At 49.2% G+C, this 21,197-nt stretch overlaps 13 protein-coding genes across 13 annotated transcripts; 2 read left to right on the top strand and 11 right to left on the bottom strand.

Annotated features, from left to right (window-relative positions):
- Window positions 1–651: 651 nt before the first annotated feature.
- Window positions 652–2,098, bottom strand: MGYG_00616 (hypothetical protein; the record flags this gene model as incomplete). Its single annotated transcript, XM_003176479.1, has 2 exons — window positions 652–1,555; window positions 1,692–2,098. The coding sequence occupies 2 exons, from the start codon at window positions 2,096–2,098 to the stop codon at window positions 652–654; spliced, it is 1,311 nt and encodes a 436-aa protein (XP_003176527.1).
- A 1,952-nt stretch (window positions 2,099–4,050) lies between these two features.
- Window positions 4,051–5,613, bottom strand: MGYG_00617 (carboxylic acid transporter; the record flags this gene model as incomplete). The annotated part of the gene is made up of 1 exon (XM_003176480.1): window positions 4,051–5,613. One exon carries the CDS (start codon window positions 5,611–5,613, stop codon window positions 4,051–4,053), a length of 1,563 nt encoding a protein of 520 aa, XP_003176528.1.
- Window positions 5,614–7,012: 1,399 nt separating this feature from the next.
- On the bottom strand, window positions 7,013–8,152 carry MGYG_00618 (serine/threonine protein kinase; the record flags this gene model as incomplete). The annotated part of the gene is made up of 4 exons (XM_003176481.1): window positions 7,013–7,342; window positions 7,410–7,651; window positions 7,694–7,968; window positions 8,028–8,152. 4 exons carry the CDS (start codon window positions 8,150–8,152, stop codon window positions 7,013–7,015), a joined length of 972 nt encoding a protein of 323 aa, XP_003176529.1.
- Window positions 8,153–8,545: 393 nt separating this feature from the next.
- MGYG_08897 (hypothetical protein) lies at window positions 8,546–8,964 on the bottom strand (the record flags this gene model as incomplete). Its single annotated transcript, XM_003176482.1, has 4 exons — window positions 8,546–8,603; window positions 8,669–8,727; window positions 8,788–8,813; window positions 8,880–8,964. The coding sequence occupies 4 exons, from the start codon at window positions 8,962–8,964 to the stop codon at window positions 8,546–8,548; spliced, it is 228 nt and encodes a 75-aa protein (XP_003176530.1).
- A 262-nt stretch (window positions 8,965–9,226) lies between these two features.
- Window positions 9,227–9,875, bottom strand: MGYG_00619 (hypothetical protein; the record flags this gene model as incomplete). The annotated part of the gene is made up of 2 exons (XM_003176483.1): window positions 9,227–9,650; window positions 9,745–9,875. 2 exons carry the CDS (start codon window positions 9,873–9,875, stop codon window positions 9,227–9,229), a joined length of 555 nt encoding a protein of 184 aa, XP_003176531.1.
- Window positions 9,876–10,381: 506 nt separating this feature from the next.
- MGYG_00620 (hypothetical protein) lies at window positions 10,382–10,630 on the bottom strand (the record flags this gene model as incomplete). The annotated part of the gene is made up of 2 exons (XM_003176484.1): window positions 10,382–10,471; window positions 10,544–10,630. The coding sequence occupies 2 exons, from the start codon at window positions 10,628–10,630 to the stop codon at window positions 10,382–10,384; spliced, it is 177 nt and encodes a 58-aa protein (XP_003176532.1).
- Window positions 10,631–11,677: 1,047 nt separating this feature from the next.
- Window positions 11,678–12,032, bottom strand: MGYG_00621 (hypothetical protein; the record flags this gene model as incomplete). The annotated part of the gene is made up of 2 exons (XM_003176485.1): window positions 11,678–11,744; window positions 11,818–12,032. 2 exons carry the CDS (start codon window positions 12,030–12,032, stop codon window positions 11,678–11,680), a joined length of 282 nt encoding a protein of 93 aa, XP_003176533.1.
- A 1,119-nt stretch (window positions 12,033–13,151) lies between these two features.
- Window positions 13,152–13,937, bottom strand: MGYG_00622 (hypothetical protein; the record flags this gene model as incomplete). The annotated part of the gene is made up of 2 exons (XM_003176486.1): window positions 13,152–13,460; window positions 13,773–13,937. The coding sequence occupies 2 exons, from the start codon at window positions 13,935–13,937 to the stop codon at window positions 13,152–13,154; spliced, it is 474 nt and encodes a 157-aa protein (XP_003176534.1).
- Window positions 13,938–14,101: 164 nt separating this feature from the next.
- MGYG_00623 (hypothetical protein) lies at window positions 14,102–14,620 on the bottom strand (the record flags this gene model as incomplete). Its single annotated transcript, XM_003176487.1, has 3 exons — window positions 14,102–14,149; window positions 14,208–14,375; window positions 14,573–14,620. The coding sequence occupies 3 exons, from the start codon at window positions 14,618–14,620 to the stop codon at window positions 14,102–14,104; spliced, it is 264 nt and encodes an 87-aa protein (XP_003176535.1).
- A 704-nt stretch (window positions 14,621–15,324) lies between these two features.
- Window positions 15,325–15,675, bottom strand: MGYG_00624 (hypothetical protein; the record flags this gene model as incomplete). Its single annotated transcript, XM_003176488.1, has 2 exons — window positions 15,325–15,453; window positions 15,511–15,675. The coding sequence occupies 2 exons, from the start codon at window positions 15,673–15,675 to the stop codon at window positions 15,325–15,327; spliced, it is 294 nt and encodes a 97-aa protein (XP_003176536.1).
- Window positions 15,676–17,128: 1,453 nt separating this feature from the next.
- MGYG_00625 (hypothetical protein) lies at window positions 17,129–18,695 on the bottom strand (the record flags this gene model as incomplete). Its single annotated transcript, XM_003176489.1, has 4 exons — window positions 17,129–17,458; window positions 17,626–17,797; window positions 17,883–18,531; window positions 18,584–18,695. 4 exons carry the CDS (start codon window positions 18,693–18,695, stop codon window positions 17,345–17,347), a joined length of 1,047 nt encoding a protein of 348 aa, XP_003176537.1. The 3' UTR covers window positions 17,129–17,344.
- Window positions 18,696–20,118: 1,423 nt separating this feature from the next.
- MGYG_00626 (hypothetical protein) lies at window positions 20,119–20,481 on the top strand (the record flags this gene model as incomplete). The annotated part of the gene is made up of 2 exons (XM_003176490.1): window positions 20,119–20,351; window positions 20,376–20,481. 2 exons carry the CDS (start codon window positions 20,119–20,121, stop codon window positions 20,479–20,481), a joined length of 339 nt encoding a protein of 112 aa, XP_003176538.1.
- A 147-nt stretch (window positions 20,482–20,628) lies between these two features.
- On the top strand, window positions 20,629–21,196 carry MGYG_00627 (hypothetical protein; the record flags this gene model as incomplete). Its single annotated transcript, XM_003176491.1, has 3 exons — window positions 20,629–20,666; window positions 20,771–20,885; window positions 20,957–21,196. 3 exons carry the CDS (start codon window positions 20,629–20,631, stop codon window positions 21,194–21,196), a joined length of 393 nt encoding a protein of 130 aa, XP_003176539.1.
- Window position 21,197: the final 1 nt, after the last annotated feature.

Here is a 21,197-nt window from a genome sequence, read left to right on the forward strand (position 1 = left end):
CAATATCTTCTCTCTGTCGGTTTGGTTGTGTTCATCACTTGCATCCACACGTCAAAGCGCGGAGCTGTGTTATCCTGCATCCCCAGATTCAGGGGGCAGCCACCTCGTCCTCCTCCTTATCCTCATCAATTAATCAACCTTCTTCTCCAAAAAGAATAAAACGATAGTGTTCAAAGCGAACGTATCCAGCCTGGATAGGTCTTCCGCAGTCCACGAAGCGAATGTAAGGAAACAAAAGTGGTATCACCGTCACCGTCACCATCAACTCCATTAACACCCAAAACCAGATGCCCCGTTGGTTCCCAACCATCCATTCCAATGATCCGGTCCGGTAAGTTAAGCACTTTTTGATCCAAAAGAAAGAAACATATGTATATCCCCCGTCTCAGCCTGCGTTGTAACAATAAGCAGGCGGGCAGTGTGGGAGAGGGTAGATAGATAGTATGTTGATAATCTGTGTCGTGCGTCGTATCCAAGCGATGAATTTGTCAGGGCGGTATAACGATAGATAAACCGAGCCTGTTCTCGACCGTTTCCAAACCTCTCTGTCCCCAACCCCACCCCTTCCCTGTCCGGTCGTATATATTAATACATTATCGTATCGTATGTTTGTGTAGGTTTGTTCATTCCTGCTAAGGTATTTGTATGCTCTCATCTTGAGATGCCTAAGCCGGTCTCGAGGTCTGAAGAGCGTTTGGGTACGACGTCTATCTCAGCGCCCCATGCCGACTGCTCGTCGACTGGGCTCAATGAGCCAGAGGAAATGGATGAGCTGGATCCGACGGTCCATTCGTCACTGTCAAGCTGTAGGCCATCAGCGACGTCATAGCCGTATGAGCCAGGCATGCTCATGTCGGCAGTGCCGACTTCAACATAGTCGTAGTCCCAGCGAGTGAACTTGTCGGTTTGCACGCGTGGAAGGAAGCGAGACTTGACATAGTAGAAGGTGACTGCAGCAAGGAGACCGCCACCGATAAGGTCGACAGCGTAGTGGTGGGAGAGGTACATGGTTGACCACCAGAGCCAGACAACGTAAGTGATGAAGACCGGCTTGAGTTTTGGGAATGCATGGCTCATGAAGAGCGCTTCAAAGGTGGCATGGCCGGCGTGGAGGGATGGGAAGGCGCCGAAGGGTACAGGTGCGGCAGAGAAGCCGGAGGTGTACAGGTCAATGCCAAACAGGGCGTCAATGCGTGCCAGACCACCGGGGTCTCCTGGCATGCCGTAGTGAGCTGGCGCAAGACCGTAGAGGTTTTCGTACCAAGGTGGAGAGCAAGGGAAGAGGAACTGGATAATGACACCTGCAATATTCATGTATCCGAAGCTGCGAGCAAAGATGGGAGTGATGCCGGGAGGGCCGAAGATGAAGAGGAAGATGGCGCAAACGACGGGAGCACCGTAATGCATGATCCCGTAGGGGAGCCAGGCGAGAAGGTCCAGAGCGGTAGACTGGTGAGCTGAGAGGATGTTTGACAGGTTTGCGCCGTAGATGATGTTCTCCAGGGCAGGCAGGACGCGGACCCAGATCGGCGGCCGCCAGTCGCTGGGGATGAATCTACAAGTCATTATATCTTAGCACAGGAGTTCCCCCTTCAAGCTTCATGTTACCTAGCTCGGACACCTTCATGTTTCAGGATGCGGGAAAAGGGTGGTGCCTAGTTAGGTAAGGCAGGGGGGTTGGAAGAACTCACTGGCAAGCATAGAAGAATATCAGCCAGCAGATTACCGGCAGGAAAGGAAGAAAGAACTGGCATGTTATCGGCATAAGAAGCGAGCTGATCAGGCCGAGAGCTACGATGGTCTTTGCCAGCGGTCCCGGCGACTCGATGATGCAGAGGGAGAAGATGCCCAGCACGATAAGCACGAGGTATTGGCCGTCGTATATGGTCCACCTATGAGCCTGCAGCGCCTTGAGGGTGTCTAGAGGAGAGAACGAAGTCGACAGGCGTGTTATGGAGGAGGAAGGAGACGTTCTCGAGCGCAACTTGGACCGGATGCGGCGGCGGAGGCGTGAAGGGAAAGGGAGCAGTAGCTGCAGCGAGCGCCATGGTATCAGGAGCGGCGGTTTCGCGAACGGATGGTCCTTCCAGGAGGCCATCTTTCTGGTCTATCTCGTCTTCGTTGAACTGCAGCTGAGAGGTAGAAGTCTCTATGCCGGTCAATTGGTAGCGAGGTTCTCTTGGTCGGTGCTGGTCTCGTGTGTTGGGTGTCCGTCTGTCCGTCTTGCTTCGGGAGATGGGGGCGAAGGGAACGTGTAGAAGCAGCCAGGCAGAACCGCACCAGCACAAGACAGCCCGACAAGCAGGTCAGGGCAAGCCAGGAGCTGAGATGTCGATGTCGAGGGAGGATGTCGGTAGATTAAGACCAAAGAACAAGTAGAAGCAGAAGTAGAAGCAGTCGAAAGACGCAGAGTTGGAGGTTTTTGCCTGCGCTTTTTATTCAACCCAAAAAAAGCGAGAAAGCGAGAAAAGGTCCGCTGACATAAGCAGAGAGCTTCGGTCACGTACGGTAACGTAAGGTAACGGGGCTGTAACGGAGGCCAAGGCTTGCGTGGAGACAGGCTGTAACGGGCGTGACAATACGCGGATGCTTCGGATGCGGATGCAGAGTGACTTCATTGACCTAGCAAAAGTGGCGGCGGCGCAAGTCACTCTACACAGTCAAATCTCCCGCTCGTATTCCGTATTCCGTAACTGTTGCTGTATCTTCACTCAGCCGCCCTTTCTCAGGCCTTCTCTAAGGATGCGGCCTCAGGAGTGAAACGAGCAAGACGTCGCAGCCCAGGCTTGGTGGCATGCAATATCACAAATAGTCAGCTGGAACTATAAGCAGCAGCGTCGACCATGCCTGCATCGTCAGCTTGCAAGTCCGCCCGTTACTTTTTAATAACCAGAAAAATAAGACTATGCTGGCCCCCCGGCATTTGCTGCTGCTTGCTGCTGAAGTGAAGCCCAAAATTACCCATAGTCCTGTTCCAAGCATCCTTATACATCGTATCCTCCTGCTAGTCTTGCGCACCAAGCATCCCGGCAGAGCCAACTAGGTTAACCAACAGCTGCCCCATTGCCCATGCGTACTAGAAACTAGCGAAATATAGCCTTGAAAGGTAATTTATCTCTTTGCCTTTCCCGAGCGAAGCGACCGGCGGACGTTCGGGCACCCAGATCTTCCGTCTTGACCAGCGGTTCCTTGGTTCCCTTAGCTCGTTTTTGCTTGCTTAGCGAAGTTAAATGATGGGCAGTTACAGGGCTGGTCCCTCTTCGCGCCGAGTCCCCGAGCCCCCGAGATGAGGTCACGGTGCGTTAGGGGCGGGCGAGCTAGGAGGAGGCTGGCGGTTGCGTCGTGCGTAGTTGCGTAGTGCGAGTGCGTATTGCGTAGGGACGTTGCGTCTTGTCCGTGGCTCCGTGGAAATGCAGAGCTGCCTGGTGGCTATCCGTCGAGCTGTACGCCCGGCTGCAGGTCTGTCTGCGTGAGATGAAGGCAGGTTAACTCGCGTGATCCTGCGGGTGACTTTCTGGCTGTTGCAGTGTCGATCGTCTTGGAGATGGCGCTGTCAGGATCGTGTCCTCTTGCTTTCGTACGGAGTTAAGAAGGAAAAACCCTGGGCTCGAGAGGACCCTTTTTTTTCGTTGGCGTGGGTCGCTTGAAGGTAAAAGGAGATGTCATATTTTTATTTCGATCGGCTAGTGAAATGCTCCGTTCTGTCATGGCTGGCGTTTGATTGATTGATCGACTTCTTCGTCTTCTTCGTCTTCTTCGTAGTTTTGCTCGCGTGAGAAGCGACGGAGTTTATTATATGTGCATAAAACTATGCATAAAAGATAAATTACGGCATAAAGCGATTATGTAAGATACACAACTTTTGAACCTCGGCAAATTTAAAAAAGATAATGAATTAACTCCGTACTCCGTAGATACATAGATGTATTTATTGAAAGGCATAACAGAACATAATTCTTTAGCACCTGACAAGATACTAAGACGCCAGTGCTTGTTGTTTTTTTTCTTCGTTGCATGATGGACATTTCGGTAAAATCGGGACAAGGTTAGCTAAACTCTGCTCTCAAACGCCTTTTCCAGCTCCGAAGCTTCCGTCTTCTCTTGTCCTCCTCCCATGCCGGTCTCGAGGTCTCCCTGCTGCTTACCCTCACCGTCTGCATGAACCTGTCCCGCGACCTTGGCCAGCTCGAATTTGCGGCCTCTCATCTCCGGTCCAAAGGCGGTCGTGACCATGATACCAAGCGCGATGATGGCTGTGGCTACTCCCATGGTGGCGCCGTAGCCAGGCGCCGGCTTGCCGTTGTCTCCCCTGACCGTCATTGACTCTGCAACGGCGTTGACGATCTGGGCTGATGGGGAGGAGATCATGTTGCCCAGCTGGTACGTTAGACCCGGGAAACTGGATCGATAGGCTGGAGGGGAGAGCTCGTTGAGATGGATGGGGATGACGCCCCAGGCGCCCTGGACGAAGAACTGCATCATGAAGCCCGAGGCGGAGAGGGAGTGTTCGCCGTGAGGCAGGATCCAGGCTGGGATGATCAGGCCCGACAGTAGGGCGGAGAGGACGATGGTGCGGCGACGGCCGAGCCACTGGGACATGTAGCCGAGGATGGTACCGCCGACACAGGCGCCGACCTTCATGAGGATGGATGCGCGAGAGGCAGCGGAGTTGTTGAGAGACTTCTCAGTGAGCATGAAGGTGGTGTAGCTGTCCTGGGAGGTGTGGCTGTAGAAGTTGAACCAGGTCATGAGGAAGATGCAGTATATCACCAGCTTCCAGTCCTTGGCCAGCATCTCCTTGGTGTCTCTCCAGAACTTGCCCGGGGTGGTGGCACCGTTCTTTAAGCCTTCCTTGCGCTCCTTGCGTGCAGCCAGGAACTGTTTCGACTCAGGCATGAAGATGCGGATGACTCCAGACAGACAAGAGATGCCTGCTCCGATCCAGAAGACGATCTTCCATGAGTCCGTGGAGCCACCGACGCCCAGGTTGGCGCATGCCGCAAAGACGTAGCCCATCGAGTAACCCTGCTGAAGGACACCGGACATCAAGCCTCTCGCCTCAACGGGACAGTTCTCCAGGGCCATGGCGATGGCGTTACCGTACACACCGCCCATGAAGAGACCGAACAGGCTTCTGACGGCCAGGAACTGAGCGAAAGTAGCGCAGTAGATGGTTGCGACCTGCAGCGCGCCCAGGATGAGCATGTTAGCCACCATCGGCCACTTGCGCCCCCATCTGTCTCCGGCCAGGCCAAAGATGGCTGCACCGACCGATCTGAGCAGGAGAGTCAGGGTGATGGCCGTGGAGATGGAGGTCTTGCTGCGGCCAAAGTACTTGGACAGCTTGACGGTCTGGATCGAGAGGGCGTGGAAGTCGAAGGCGTCGCAGATCCAGGCGAACAGGCCGACCACGAAGAAGAGCCAGTTGCGCGCCGACAGCTGGGCAGCCAGGGAGATCGGGTTCTTGAGCGGCTCGGGGTCGCGGTACTCGACGGTGGTGACGCCGGTGACGCTGTCTGTCTCCTCGACCCTGACCTTCCAGTTGAACAGGTCGCGGAAGCACTCCATGGGCGACTGCCGGAGGCTCTTGTTGCTGTCGTCTATGGCAGCCATCTTGGTATATGGTATGAAGGAAGTAGATGTGAAGAAGTAGTAGCTGTCTTGCTTGATGCTTGATGCTCGACCTTGATCTTGTGTCCTTGATGTTGAAGCTGGCGAGTTGACAAGTTGACGTTGAAGCTGGAGGCCGACGTCTTATCACTGCTTTTTGGCTGCTTTTTGGCGTCCCTTTATGCTTTTTCGCCCTCAAGTCGATGACGGCAGAGAAGGCCTTTGATGCCTTTGGTCTCAACCAGGCTTGAGATGAAAGACGTAAGAGTAAAGAAAGAGAAGGAAAAGAAGAAGTCGAAGTCGTAATTAAAAGAAGAAGAAGAAATAGTACTGCTTAACCGTCTATCCCACCCTCCATCTTCCCTTCTTGCCTGCAGCTTCTCATCCACTGTGGAGAGACCAACCAGGGGGCAGGCAGGGAAGAGAGTGAGGAAAAGGGAGAGACTTCACTGTTGCACTGCATGCAGAGTCCCGAAGGAAGAGACGTTACTCTTGCTCGCCTGCCTGCATAACTACGGTAGTCACTGTTGTACTGCTTCTTCTTCTCTCCTTCTCTTCTTCTTCTCTTCTTCTGCTTCTCTTCTCTTCCACTGACTTCAGCTTCGACTTCAGCTTCTATAGACCTGGACCACCAACCGCCCTTTCGACCTTCGCCTCCGCTTCTCGATGTCACGCTCTGATGTCACTTTTAACTGATCTTCCAAGGGCCAAGCCCGAGGTCAAAATGCTTGTCTCGACTTAGCTAGCGAGGGCGAGGGCGGCCGAGGATAACGGGGACAGCTAGGTAGCGAGGGCATCAAGTTATACGAGCTGGATGCTTGAGTCGGCAAGGGACAAACAAGACTACATCCTAGACTTCATCTATTATCTAGCTGGCTGAGAGATGGCTGACTACATGTGCGACGACGGAGTGACTAGTTAACGACTGCACCTGACCGTGTTACTTGAGATGAAAGACTTGCTGCTTCCAAGGTAGCACAACGACTCGGAGCACCCGTCCCGTCTCTTGTCACTCATTTATCATCTCTCAAATTCTCTCTCTTCCGTCTCGACAGCACAAGACGGGATGAGATGGGATGACACTGTGGCAGGCAGAGGATACACATAGCAAACTCCTCTATATCTACACATAAGTAGTTACTTCAAGTCAAAGACAGTCGGAGGAGCTTTCGGTGACCTCCGGTTTTCCGACGGAGAGTACGCGACAGCGGCCAAACGGATGAAGCTGGGGTAATGGATGCAAGTAAGTAGGTAATCAGTTAAATTAAAGGGAAAACAGGCGAGAGAAAGCGGAGATGTTGAAGTTATTTCTCTGGTCGGCTCTACTATACTCTACTCTACATCAAAGAACCAACGGCGGGCAAAAGGTCAAGATAGTCTATTACATCCCTTTCATCCATGCTTATTGAAACCAAGGATGCTCCAGCGCCTCGGCAGCAGTGATTCTCCTAGACGGATCCAGGCAGGTCATCTTGCCTACCAGGTTTCGCAGCTCTGGGTCAACATACCCCCATGTCTCAAAGGGTTGTCGCGGACTACAGTTCTCTGCCAGGCTCACCAGACGTTGGTAGAACGGGTTCTCAGTGCCGATGTGTTTCAGCAGCCCGTCGAGCCCGTCTAAGTCCGCAAAGTAGGAGATGTGCCGGGCCAGGACGTGTCTCCATGCGTCTGCTGCGTCTAGCTTCTCCCAGCCAACGTGGAAGACCAGCTCGTCCACCATGACATATATCATCTGGTTGTCCATCAACTAACTTAGCGTCCGAGTTCAAGTCAAGCCGACCAGGGAATGCAGAACATACCACGATTCCAAAGGAGAAGATATCTGAGCTGATGTTCTGGCGCGCCCGGCACCAGCTCTCAGGACTTCTCCAGATTGCATTCCCACAGAGACCTCCTCTAAACCACTTCCCCGCCGGCAGGAGGACGGTGTCTTCAAGGTCTGATATTTGAACACTCTTGATCTTTACCGCCTCTTCTCCTGCGCCTGCCCTTGATTCCTCATACTCTATCAGCACATTGTCTGCTTTGATATCTATTCGATCTGTTAGTCACGGCATATATTCTATTGCCAATGGTACTATACAACCCACCGTTATGAACAACATTCTCTTGTGCATATCTCGAAGACCCTGTAAGGCATTTCGCAGTATATCAACCTTTGTTTTCCTTGACTTTAACTTGGGGCTTAGGTGTTGTAAGTCCCCCGTTAGGTAAGGGTATATGAACATCTCAAGAGGTTGGATCGTATCAGTTACTGCCCGGATATTGGGACAGGCTGAGAAACGTCTCTGCAGATCAAGTTGATACTCAAATTCGCCTGGTATCATGTTCTTGAGAATGTATTTCTTCTCTCCGGAGCTTTCCAAACATTAGACAATCAAGTACAATCTTAAGTTTAGCCGTGTTTAAAGGCTTACCACGCGCGATAGACGCAGGGTAGCGGGTTCCTTTGTTCACGCAGAGTTTCTTCGATCCTGTAGATGTTTCCGGAATCACTCGTCAACTGCATCCCTGGTGTAAGCGGCTCCCTGAGGGTAGACATCTTGCATCGGTTTGGAAGACGTTTCGGGGGGAAAGCCCGAGGTAAAGCAGTTCTAATTGGGAGGTATGGTCGGGTGCAGAACCTAGACACCAAAATCGAGTGCATTATTAGCACTCCCAGGACCTATATATGATAAGATTTGGTTATTCGAACCGCGAAGCTGAAGAATGAAAATCCAACTATATGAAGAGATAGACTAATTGCAAATTTCTTGGTAACACTAACTATTTAACCAAATCGCCCAGGCACCCAGCGAAAATCACCATTGAGAAGGCTAAGAAGAAAAAAAGGATCGATAAGTTTCATATTCAATAGTTATATTGATTATATTGGTTTACTCCGTACTTGATTAGTTATTTAAATGACTGACAAAACTACTCTTCGAATGGACCCCTAGAACGGAATGATCTGGCTGACCTCCTGATTCCACTCGACAGGCCTCGCAAGCATGCTATAGTTCCGCTTTGTCAGTGACATCATAAAACAGTAACTAATATAATGACATGGCAGGCCTACCGCTTTCCCGCGTCAGTTGCCCAGCATCCACAGAATATAGCTGCAGGGTAGCATATGACCTGATAAATGGTTAGTTTCTATATAGTTATTATGTAGAGAACAATATAGCGGGTATATACCGCTGAAACAATGCCCACTGCGAAGCCTACATCATGCATTAGATTGATTAGTGATAGATTATAGGTAAGGGTGGTAGATGGGATTGATCTACCTAGAGTTGGACCGACGACCTTGCAACGACATGGATTCTGGTCGGTTCCGCATTGGAAACACACGATAGGGAAAGGGATGAACATCGTGATGGTGTGTACAGGGCTGTTTAGACAATGATAATTAGTCGTTCAGTATACACTAAAACGCGATATGTATGTACTTTATGCCTGAACCTGTAGACGAGGCCTTGATATATCGCTTGCTCTGCTATGACGTCGCATCTATCAATCCTGGAAGGCAAATTGAACATCCGCCGGCCATGATTAGCCAGAACCACCAAACTTGAACTTTCTACAGTCCATCGAACCTGACAAACAAACATCCAACCAACATCTCTTGGTTAAATCACTCGTCCTGGTTGCCCTTCTCTTGCTCAGCCTCCTCTTCCTCCCTCCTAATCCGCTCCCGAACCTCCATCAGCGCCTTTCCAAGCAGATTCAGCCCCCAGTTTGCTCTCTTGGCCGGCGCATTCTTCGCTCCAAAGCCAACTCCCCATATCCTATCGCGCGGACTAGCTTCGACAAGCTCCCTATCGCCCGTCTCCAGCAGCTGGGCCTTGAGCTCCGGGTTCTGCGTGAACTTGTAGTAGTTCCCCTGCACCACGATCCGGAAGCGTTCTTTCTTCCACACCGCGTCGTCGAAGTTGGGCACTTTGCGGCCTAGAGCTTTTATCGTCTTGGGATCAGGTACGGGACCTGAGGGAGCAAGGATCTCTTGCGTTACGGGGTCGTCTGGAGCGAAGAGGACGCCCTTTTGGTGCATCATGTAACTATGCCGTGTTTCTTAGACTGGTGCGATCATGGTGCTGGGGGTATAACGCTGGCTTCCACAGATGAGAGAGTCCTGCTATGAGACAAGCTTACTGTTCACAGTTCTCATATTTCAGCTCCTTGCCTCCATCCTCTGCGGGCACGGTGAAGTCAGACTTCCACCATTGTCCTAGATACCCGTGTTCCTGCTCGGGTTTCCAGAAGAAGATGGGCTCGGAATACATTGTCAGGGCAGGAAGTCGACAGATGTGAGAACATGAAGGGTATCAAGCTCTTCCAACATGGCAAAGGGAAGAAGCTGGTGCTTAAATAAACAGGCAGCTTCTCGTGTGAGTCAATGGTGGCTTTTTTAGCTTGAGGCTCAGCCGCGTCTGCCTATCTAGTCCACAGGTTATTTATATCACCACTGTCTACCCTATCATTATGCGAAGTCGCTAGTGGTCGATTCATCATTTGACAAGTCAAAGGTTCTGCATAAGAATTCATTCATTCATTGGGGCTATTGACGAAGACTCGTTTCTAGTTAAAGAGTGACACATGTTTCATCGAAATGACTCCCCTGGCATCCCGTCGCTCCCTCGCTCGCTGGTCAACAACCCGAGATTGAGGCTGAAATAAGCCCAGTCAATCCATGTTGGGCCGTCGATCGCTTTGTTTAACTATGCGCATCTCTGGGGAAAGCGGGGACCTGGTCAGTCCAAAGCTCGGTGATAAAAGGGGAGACTGGGAGTCATAAACTTACGCCATTACGGCACTGGTAGCAGCCGTTGCTCTTGCAGTAAGCATCGTTGCTGCAAGGGGCGGAAGCGCAGATGAAGGCCTGATTTAAGAAGTCAGCATCTATATCTAACAATCTACTAGGTGGCTATATAAAAGTAGGGGATCGACGTACGCCCTGGGTCAGGCCCTCCTTTGGCTGGGGAGCTGCAAGGGCTGCGACAGAGGTCACTGCAAGGAAGAACATCATAAGACCCTTCATTTTGGCTGTTGGTTTGTTTGGGATTGTTGAGGTATGGGAGTATTCAATTGTTCAATGTGCTTGTGTGCTTTCTTGCTTGAAGGTGTTCGAAATCACCCAGCACCATCGGCCCCTTTATATATTGCTTGAATGACCCCGTAACTACACAGCATGATCTTCCCTACCGAAGCTGAACTTATTCCTTCATCTCCCACGGGGTCATGACGATAACAACTCAGGACTGCATCATTGTGGAGTAACCGGAGGATTCCATTTGGTGATCCGACAGACCAAGATACCAATCAGTAAAGGGAGAGCTGTAGATCGAGGGCTGAAGAAGTTGAAAGCGCCCCTTGCTTGCAGCCAGAATCCTCATCCCCCGCAATCCTTCACATATGCTGTGTGCATGAAACGTAGCTCTCTTCTCCTAGATAGACCCATCAAGCCAATAAGAGGGTCATGTCGGCGTTTGTTAGGAAGGCCAAGCTGCATGTTGGATCATCCTTCAATGCTGCATATTCGTGTGCAACTGGAGAGAAATGAGATCGTCTATCACTTTCCACCATTTAATTCATCTGGAGTTTCTGGTCTTGTTGCGAAGGAGCAAGAGAGCCAATTTCTATATCATGGTTAATCAGTAATAAAGGATAAAGGTAACTCGATATAGATGGAAGGGTGAGCTGCTGGTAGATGTAGATCCCCCGGAAGAGTAAAACACGGCGACATTCTAAAATCGTGACCTGCATATGATCTATGCATCTAGAAGCCGATCACTGCATTGCTGCTATTACTTAGATCAGGTCACCCGACAAGCTGCGTTGTTGGTGCCCCTGGGATATCTATTTCAAGATCAAGTCGAAAAGTTCATTGATAATATGAGTACATCTGCTTGTTTTGTTCTTCACAAGTACAGTGGGAGTGAGATAAACACCTATTCGCCAACCATTTACACCTGAATATGGAAAGTCGTAACGGGTCATCCAGTAGTTATCTATGCCAATGCAGCCAACACTTAATTTCGTTCTCTGCCGACTGATCGAATCTTTCTTATCTCAACGTCCCTCATATTCAAGCCTTCTTCTTTCTTCCCCTGGTCTGACCATTACCAGAATTCTCCCACATGTTGACGAGGACACTGCACGGCGATTAAGGTCAGTACTTCACTATAACAAGAATGACTATTAAAGAACTTCTAATCGTAGAATTACCTCTGTGTTCTGTCCTGGTATTCCTCAGCCTGCATCTCCTTGACACCGACCTTGGCGCCGTCTCTTGAAAACGCTACGTTCTTCTTCTCCATCTTCTTCTTTGTGTTATCCTTCACATCCATGGCGATGCTGTATACCACTAGGCCGATGGCTGCAAGCGCGACAACCAGCAGGACCATGAGGATCACCGGCAAAAGACGACTGAAAACACCCATGGCGAATGACGACTAGCTGACCGAGTCTGCTCCGTGTTCTGTAGTTATCTGTCGTCTTGGTCTCCTGGTAAGAACCCACGAAAGGAGGATGGACGGTGTGAGTGGGTTCGGTTCGAAGATGATCGCACTGTCAGGTCGCTTGCGAGAGGGCGCGGGGTATGCCCGTATTCAGAGAAGTCGTTAGATAACCGGGACCGAAGGCGTTGATCGACTCAAGAAAGAGACCGCGCCTGGTGCCGAGATGGTAGTTATGGAAAATGCGACAAGGAGCGAGACACCCCGAGGGGCCTGAGGCTGATTAAATGATTTATCTTGATAAGGGCTCAGGAGACCGCGAAAACCAGCCACACTTCACTTAGCAGCTGAGCAACGGAGAAGCAAGGGGGAACGGGCGGGAGCGGGCGCAGGCTGTGGCTGTTTCGTCGCGCGTTTGAACTAGCTGGGCGGTTCCTTGCACAAGCTCGTGTTATGAGAGCATCCGATTCGCCACAAAGGCAGCATTCAGCTGGCGTTGACATGTACGGAGTTATATAAAGTCAGACATGCTGGGGCCAGAACTTGTTACCATGCAGAGACAGCGATTATTCGGGCTGCATCCGCATCTCCCCCTTGTCCTATGCCTGAGTTCTTTGCTTTCTCTCCCTTTGAAGGCATTTTTTCTTCTTTCCTCGGCACATGCGGTTATCTAATAACTAACGACATGACTAATGGCTGATAGTACGTTTTAGGGTGGCTGAGTACAGGGGATCTTGAAGCAAACACTAGAGATGCAGGCTATCGTGATTGATTTACATTAAAGGCTCGTCAGTACGGAGTAGCTATCTTTTATTTATATACTAAACCTAAGAATATACATACATAAAAGATTTAGAGTATCTACCGTTGGCCTAGCATGTCCACTAGTCGCTCACCTCCGGCGCGGCGAAGGAACCTCGACTTGATGGAGTGTGATGCCTAAGGACAACATAGTCCGAAGGTAGGAGCGAGAAACTCTGCTTGCCGCCTTCGTCCAACCTTGTGTCGTGTTAATCTCAAGGAAATGGACTCCATTATCACCTCGTATATTGATGACAGTCTGCCGTGCAGTCTGCACGGTTTTTTGGCCATTCTCGGCAATCTTTATTGCCTTTGTGACCTTTTCCCATATATAGCGGTATTCTGAAAATAATCACTGAGGGTATCACGCCCTACCTCGTACATGCCGATTAAGATTTCATATTGCTCAGCAATTTCGGTAACCTGTGCTACCGCATTATTCAGTATCTTTATGTACCCTTCTTGAGGAATTTCAGTCGCCCAGCGTTGAAGCGCCTTCTTTAATTCGGCGCGGGTTCCAAACATCCCTCCGGCAACAACAACAACTAGCCGCGAGGTGGCCCGGAATAGGGAAGTCTGTGTTTCCGTACTTTCTTCGCTTTTGCCAAACGACTGAGCTAAAAGAGTGAGCTCACACCGGTAACTAGTCGGTCAGTAAATATTCTGCTTTAGAATATTGTTCACGAGGGCTCTAAGAGTGGTGGTCATTAGCGGTCTTTTCTTCAAGTAGTTGTTGAAATTGATTTCCCATACACATATGGGAAGGCTGCGGGCCATTTAGTCAGAAAGATCTTGCATTGAATGATGAGATAGGACGGCTGCGAGGTCATGGGCCGAATCATGGGCCGACTCATTTCGCTTTGCCACCCTCTATATTTAAATATTAGCATGGAGTTATCTGTGGTATAAGACACATATACATACACTCGGCAACCGGTTCAGTTCTTTGCAATATTTTGTAGGTACCCCTGCATTTGCCAGGCGTTGATCTGTTATTGTTGTGGCAAGTTGCTGGATCCTAGTAGTTGATCCATCGATTTGTGTAGACGCTGACCCTTTTGGCTCCTTAGCTAGGAGCTTTCTAGCCATATATATCAACAAACTCCTTTTCCCCAAGTTTGCGCGAATCCGCAGTGTTATCTCCAACTACGCTTCTTTACCAATATTGTGGTCTCGTAGCTCGGCACTCTCTTCACGTAACTCGATATTTTCCTCAAAAAGCTGATTAAAATTTGCTTTTATAGGTTCTCAAATTAGTCTGCAATCTGCTTATCTCGTTGTCTCTCTCGCTGTTCTTCCTCCTATAACCTAGCTTAGTGACTATTGATATGCGAAATAACTATAGCTACATTAACTTACATGTTCAGCCCGTCTAGAAGAGTTGGGTATTGGTTCATAAGGGGCAGAAATATAGATTTTTGAACTAGGATCTTCGGCGGTGACCTGACTATAGTATACCCCAATACTGCGGTCGTTTGGGGCGGGAATAGGATGTAGCTTTATCCGCTTCAGATTGATGGCTTCGGACTGTAATTGTGTCTAGTTCCTTTCTATGGTTTTCGAGCTATGAAGGAGCTGCTTAATCGAGAGGGCTTTGGTTTGTTTGCTCGGAGGCGTTAGCGGAAGAGCAACCCTAGATAGCGCCATCTTCTAACCTTAGTAGCTTACCTTTAGATAGTTTGTTGGACCACAAGGGACAAAAAGGCCTGATACCTCGAGGATACCTTGGGCAATGTGTGCGAGTCGTAGCTAAAGTGCAGATATCCCAACATGATGCTAGCACGACTGACTCATCGCGACTTCCTGCTTGGAAAGGCTCCAAACTTGAGACGCGTCGCCAACAATTTGTTGTTCCCATAACTAACTAATTAGGAGTTTTCTATGGGCTAGAATTGATCGTCCGTGGCGTAGTCGTAACTAGTTATACGTCAGGCTCCCCGGTTTGATCTTCACCGGCCCATAGAGGATTTTAATCTTTGATTCCTTCTCGGTCTCTGAAGAACTAGAGGAACCAACAGTTTTCTAGATTGGTCCTTTATAGTTATTATCATAGGGGAAATAAGTGAATTGAAAAACTGTGAAGTCCAAAAATTACGGTTCTTCACGTCGGACTTCAGGGCTTTTTCAATTCACTTATTTCCCCTGTGGTGGTTCCACTTTAACTAACCATGCGGCTCATGCCAAGAATATCCTTAATCTTATTGACTACAAGCTTCCAAGTTTAACTATTCGCAACGCCCGTTTTTTCAACATAACTACAACGAATGAGGAGCAAAGATAACAAGGACAGTCTTATATTGAGCCGCACCTAGTAGTACTGCAGAATATGATTTGTTGACAAGGTGAACTAGACTCTCAACACAGATACCTCATAATAACTTCAGACAACGGAAATGACAGGCTTGGTCCCCTTCCTTCATCAGATAACATAACCGCAAGTCCCCCAGATACCCGAAATGGTTTGTCTGAGAGTGCTCTAGGGGATGCAAGTGCAGCCGAGGTAGCTGCGAGTGCAGCGGCCATCATGGCCCTCGCATCCATTCTCATTGCATTTTCCGCTAACGGCACCGCAGTTGTATCCACATGGACAGTCACGGTAAGGGCCCTAAGAGGGGTTTACGGTTAGTCTCAGCGTGCAGGGGAATATTCATGGTATACCTACAGAGAAGCAAGTGATTCTGTCAACACTCAGCTCTCCATGGCAGTCGTTCTCGTAGCAGTTGCCGTTGGTGCTCCCGCAGGCGGCCTGGGAGGATTGGAGCCCTGGGCGAGCGAAAGAAGTGGCCACGGAGGCAAGACCGACAAGGAGGATGGTGGTGAAACGCATGATGGCTGATTGAACTGATAGTTCTTTTCTGATTGATTTGGTTGGAGTATGGAAGATTGAGTGCTTTGGATGTGCTGGATGTTTTTGATGTGTTGGATGATTCTGAATTCCAACTTCGAAGGGAGATATACCCCCTATTTATACCTTCGCTGAAGGCCTTTCAGTATGGGTATCATTCTCTCTGTGTGAATTCAGCTGAGTTGATTACATGTCGCGATCGATTGCTCCAGAGGAGGTATTGGCATGGGAGAAGTCTCCCCGTGCTCGCCTTTCGCGCTCTCATGACTGCACGAAGAAGTTCAGCCATGCACTTTCTCCAGAGTGGCTCTCATCCGCCCTAATTGCAATTCTCTCTAATGAGATATATCTTATACGTCAAAAACACTATTTCTCGGGGTTTGCTCGGTGGTCTGCTTCTCAGTGAGGAGATCGATATTTCGGGCATTGGAAACAGACTCGACATACGGAACGGTTTACTTCTACAATATACTTGCAGGAAGTTGTGTGACAAGGATATGTATTTTGAGCCTAGAGCTGGCAAATGACTGGATAATTCCTCTTCCTTTTTATCTAGATGGAAAGGGGAAATCTTAACGATAGGACGCCTCTTGTGTGAAAGCGTTGCACAGACACCAATAGGAATCCAGTGTTGGCTAACTAGTCAATGTTGACAGCGCTGATTCCCAAGAATCAGTAACGTGTATTCAATCAGCAGAGCATATCTAAATCAACGAGAGTGACAAAATGGCAAATGAAGCAGCTTTAGCTGCATAGTCGTTTACCTGCGGCAGCTGTCACCGATCTGCCATAATCCAGCCGGTTATTTGAACCCCTCCTCTCCGTGAAATTGGACACCCCCCGATAAATAAGTAAGCTGTAGCCCTATCGTATGTAAATATAGGCCCTCCATATACTCAACCAAGAGCAGCAGCACTAACTAAACCTTGTCTCTTTCCCCTTGTTTGCCCTATAACGCCAATGAGGGATTGGGGTCTAGATCGAGCATTTGTTTGTGCAGTGAGCTTACCCCAGTAGATCCCCGACGATGATCCCGCAAGGCGCCGTGAGATCGGCGCTGCAAGCCACCCCGGCCCAATGGCAGCTGAAAGCGTCGAATAAAGGCGCCTGTAAATGCAAGTAGGCCCTTTTTTGAGATTAAGGCATCGATAAACTTCGTTATTTATTACCCGAACAAGCATGCCATGCTTGAAAGATGGTCAAATAGGCGAACTTTACGTAGACACCTGACCAGCAGTGTGACTTGTGACTATCTACTTCTGGCTCTGCATGGGCTTTTTTCTTCGCCGTTCCTATGCAGTCACTGCTCTAGCGTACATGCTCCGTGCTTCCCCTCATATCACGGAGGCGCCTCTAACTACTCTGTACCAGAGAAGGTATATTCCCTCATATCGGACTCGAGTTGAGGTGTCTCATATACTATCTGCATTTGGAGCTAGTGACTATCCTCGTCATGGTCCTGGAATGGCCATTGCCCTTGAGCAGATCGTTCTTCCTCCGGCGTATCAGAGCCATCCAGTAACACCTGCTTTAACTCTATGCTCTTCTTCACAGTGTCTTCGTCAGCCCTCACCCAGCCATTATCACCCAGGTTTCCTAGCTCCGATTTCCAGTACTCAACGAGGCCATTCATTTCAAACCAAGTTGGCTCCTATTGGTAGTATATATCAATCTCGGATTGGGTAAACGAGATTGGATACGGAACTGGCTGAGGTAGGCTTGTGTTAAAATGGTGCCAGTTTTCGTATATCCTGATAAATGCCCCCTTTAGGCTAAAAATATCCCCGCTCCATTATTTTTCAGCGCTTTCAATAAGGTGTTGGAGCGATAGGACACGGGGATCTTTCATACCTGATAAGTGCTTTTTATTTAGACTACCATTGAATGCCATGTAGATGTCATAGATATTCTGCGTCAGTAGAGCTCATTTGCGTGTGACTTTTGCTCTGGGCTTCTCGAGTCATAGTCATCAGGCAGGCTGGACTTCTCGAGTGTCCGTGGTGGTGGTTGATCAGGACCCCGAAACACCGGAGGATGGCCCGTGGCGAGGAGAAGCGGAAGCAAGCTCGCATGCTGCCAGTCTATTATGGAGGAGATCTTGTTTCTGGGCATATAAACACGTTACTAGGATTCAGGTCTGAATAAGAAAATTAGTATTTTTGTTACAACGTCGGCCTGGAAGGACTTACTTACCTGGATGGCGCAAAAGAGGGTAGCTCAGGTCGTTATGAGAATCTGAGCTAAGGAGGTAAGAAGCCACATCCATATATTGGTTGAGAAGTCGAGTGTATTCGTCAGGAGAATTGACGTCCTCGAAGTAGACGACATGTGGGAATTCTATAGTGCGAGGTCTGCCGTATCTTCTCGTCCATTCACATTCTCGTTTGGCGTTCGTGCTTCGATAGATTAGGCCATTTGGCCTCCAGTGGGGTCCCGGATGGTTTTTCCATGATGATATATATTCAACGCTAACTGGGTGGTTCGCATCAGTGGACCAGCCAAATATACGAGGCACAGGGACACCCTTTGACCGTAGAAGGTCTGTTGTAGCAACTTTGATTGCAGGGGTGTATTCTTTCGGCACAGTGATAGTGTAGGGAATTTTGGCAATAGCTTGATATCCGTCCTCTGAGGTCAGAAGGAATACCCGATTAAACCCTCCTTCGGCAAGTTTTTGGAGGCTGGTAATTTTGCCATGTCCAACGTGTTTTTCAGCGGCGTCCTTCAGGGCAGTAACATCGAAGGAAATCCGTCGTTCTTCAAGGCGACGTCGTTCGTTATATAGGAATCGGCCGGATGTGTATGTAAAGAGCTCATCATTCTCATTTGACCTAGCTCCTCCGAGAGTTAGCTACATAACAGCTAAGAAATATTGGGGCGATGAAAATACCAGCCCATTGTGCGCAATTCCGCAGGAGGATCAAACTGATGTTAGGTTTGAAAGACCATCTTATGGAATTAGAGGGGGAGAGGGTTAAAAGTCCTCTCTGCATTGCCATCATTTTGCGGCCCGGGCGAGTTCATTACCCATCAGAGCTCAGTCTTTGATGATGCTTTAATCAAACTTCAAAAAGTACGGAATAAGCTTAAGTGCCGCCGTTGCAAAGTTAGGTACTGACTAACTATTGGATACCTAGTGACTAAAAGTGGACACTGAATCTATTTATAACTTCACTAGTTCATCTGTGGTGAACTTAAGTCAACTACCAGCAGTGACTGACGATGGTTAGATGTATCTTAGAATAAGTGCGTGGATGAATATTTTTAGTGACTGTTTGCTTATTTCTACACTAAAGCCGGGCCTATATATAAGGGATATCTACGTCGACGCCTCGTCAATTTCTTTCTTTCTTCCCACTCGCTCCAATCATGGTTTTGTCATAGTGGTTAACAAGCTCCCTGGATACGTGCTTGCAAACCTGCAAGCATATATCGACTCCGATACTGCTGCCTCATTGAGTCAAGTAGCTGTAGAGGTACATAGGGTCGGCTTTGCGGGAAATATCATATCAAAACGGCTGAGCCAAAAGCTTGGGCTAGCATTAGTGGCCAGCAGGTTGGGGCTATATTCTGATACTTTTATACGCCGTCGTCCACATTCAAATCACATTAGGATAGCTCGCAGACACCACGGAGGCCCTTATAGCTAATACCTGTATAACCCACTTATAGACGGCGGCTGAATTATAAGCCTGTGACGGTGACCTAACAACTCTGCGAGACTAACGCACATAAGCTACTGGCGACGCAACGTTACAATCGGCACTCGCTATATCAATTGAGACCCTCGCAGAACGTTTGAAGAACGTTGTTGACAAGAACACCATTTAGTGTCGTTCATCGGGACGAACAGCCACGATTCATTTCCAAAAGTACCCTCAGCCAGCTCCCCGAATATGTGTTTGCATATCCGCAAGCCTATAGGAGCTCTAATACTGCTACCTTGCTGAACCAAGGAGCCGCCGAGATGCATGGAGTTAGCTTTTTTGGAAATATGTTGGGATATTTCACTTTAGCTAGACTCACGCACATTACCCAAGGTATACTTGGGGCATTAGGCTGTTTTGATCTCATGCAGTCCAACTACGACAAAAAAGGAACACTTCTCCAGCCCACGCGGGCCATGACACGCGGATTCGGGGGGAGGCTGGGCATCCTCGTAAAGACAGAAAAGATGGTACCAGCCAACTCACTAAATAACTAAGTCCTGGACCGGCGTCATGGCAGTGTGTTTGAAGCAGCCTGTCCTCTAGTCGCATGTCGCATCCTCCTCGACTTTCCCTCCCTGACGCTCTCCACACGACGGCCGCAGGGAGGAAACCTTTGAGGAACGGGATACATATCTCCGGCAGGGGACGAGACGCCTTAATAGTATAAGGTAGGATATATGGCAGAAATCTCTAGCAAGAGCTGGAGCGGTAGGAGATGGCGGTCGCCTTGAGAGACAAGGAGAGCCATAGGCTTAATGAGGAGGCAACTCAGTCCATAAGGACTATAAACGAATGGGAAGAGGCCCTAGAGGAAAGGGATAATTATCTCCGCCGGGAGATGCAATGCCTCAAGACGTTGTTCATGTCAAGATTATCCTTAGCATCGTCGATGCTTCGTTGGACAGGTACTTGCGAGCGGTGCCGAAATCCGGCAAGAAATGCAAGAAGGTAAGTATCAAAAGTGTTCAGCAGCTGGCTGAAAGATATCCTCAATAATAACTTGACTTCTCATATTCTACGCGCTTTCGAGGAGTCAAGCCAGCATGTCGATAGCTCAAGGAGTAGTCTGGATTCATAAGGCTAAGGAGTTTATTTGGAAAGGGGGTCCATTACCTAATCATCCCCATGATGTACTTTGTTGAGGTTAGCCATTCTCATTGGCGCCCTAAGAACTGGCAGATTCTTGTATCTCTCTTTTGTTTCTCTTTTCTTGGCGTCAAACAAGATGGCTCCGCCGCCAGTCCATACCCTAGCCACGATCGGGTATGTATTTTCTAAAATTCCCAAGCAAATAGCGCAGAAATAGAGTCTATTTGTGAAGTTTCTTGATTTGGTTTGATTTTTTGCTAACTATAGGAATGTTTTAGAAACATCCCGTGTGAGAGATGCCTCAAGAGAGGCTTGGAGGACGTCGCCTGCGTTCCGGCTGGGTATAAAGGAACCTGCCAGGCTTGTAGAAACGCAGGCCGACAGTGCGTTAAGGTAAGTGAGATTTTTGAGCAATTCCCGGAATTATTCGTGGTAGATTGAGTCGTTTACTAATATATTGATAGGTGGAAGAAACTCCTGCGGTTCGGGAGTTTATGCTGCTCAGAATGGCCAAATGGTCCTTAGGTCAGACCGGGCAAGATATCCCAGAGGGCCTTGAAGACCAGCTCAAGGACAGCTGGGATGGCCTGATGGCCCCCTACCGTGAGGAGCGGTCTCGTGCGGCGCGGCCCGGCGGCCTTATTCGTGCTAGGAATAGTAAAAGGAAGTTAAACCGTGCAGGGGAGGCGTGGTTCGATAGCTGAA

Source organism: Nannizzia gypsea, genomic scaffold (assembly GCF_000150975.2).
Source record: "Nannizzia gypsea CBS 118893 supercont1.1 genomic scaffold, whole genome shotgun sequence".
Classification (NCBI taxonomy): domain Eukaryota; kingdom Fungi; phylum Ascomycota; class Eurotiomycetes; order Onygenales; family Arthrodermataceae; genus Nannizzia; species Nannizzia gypsea.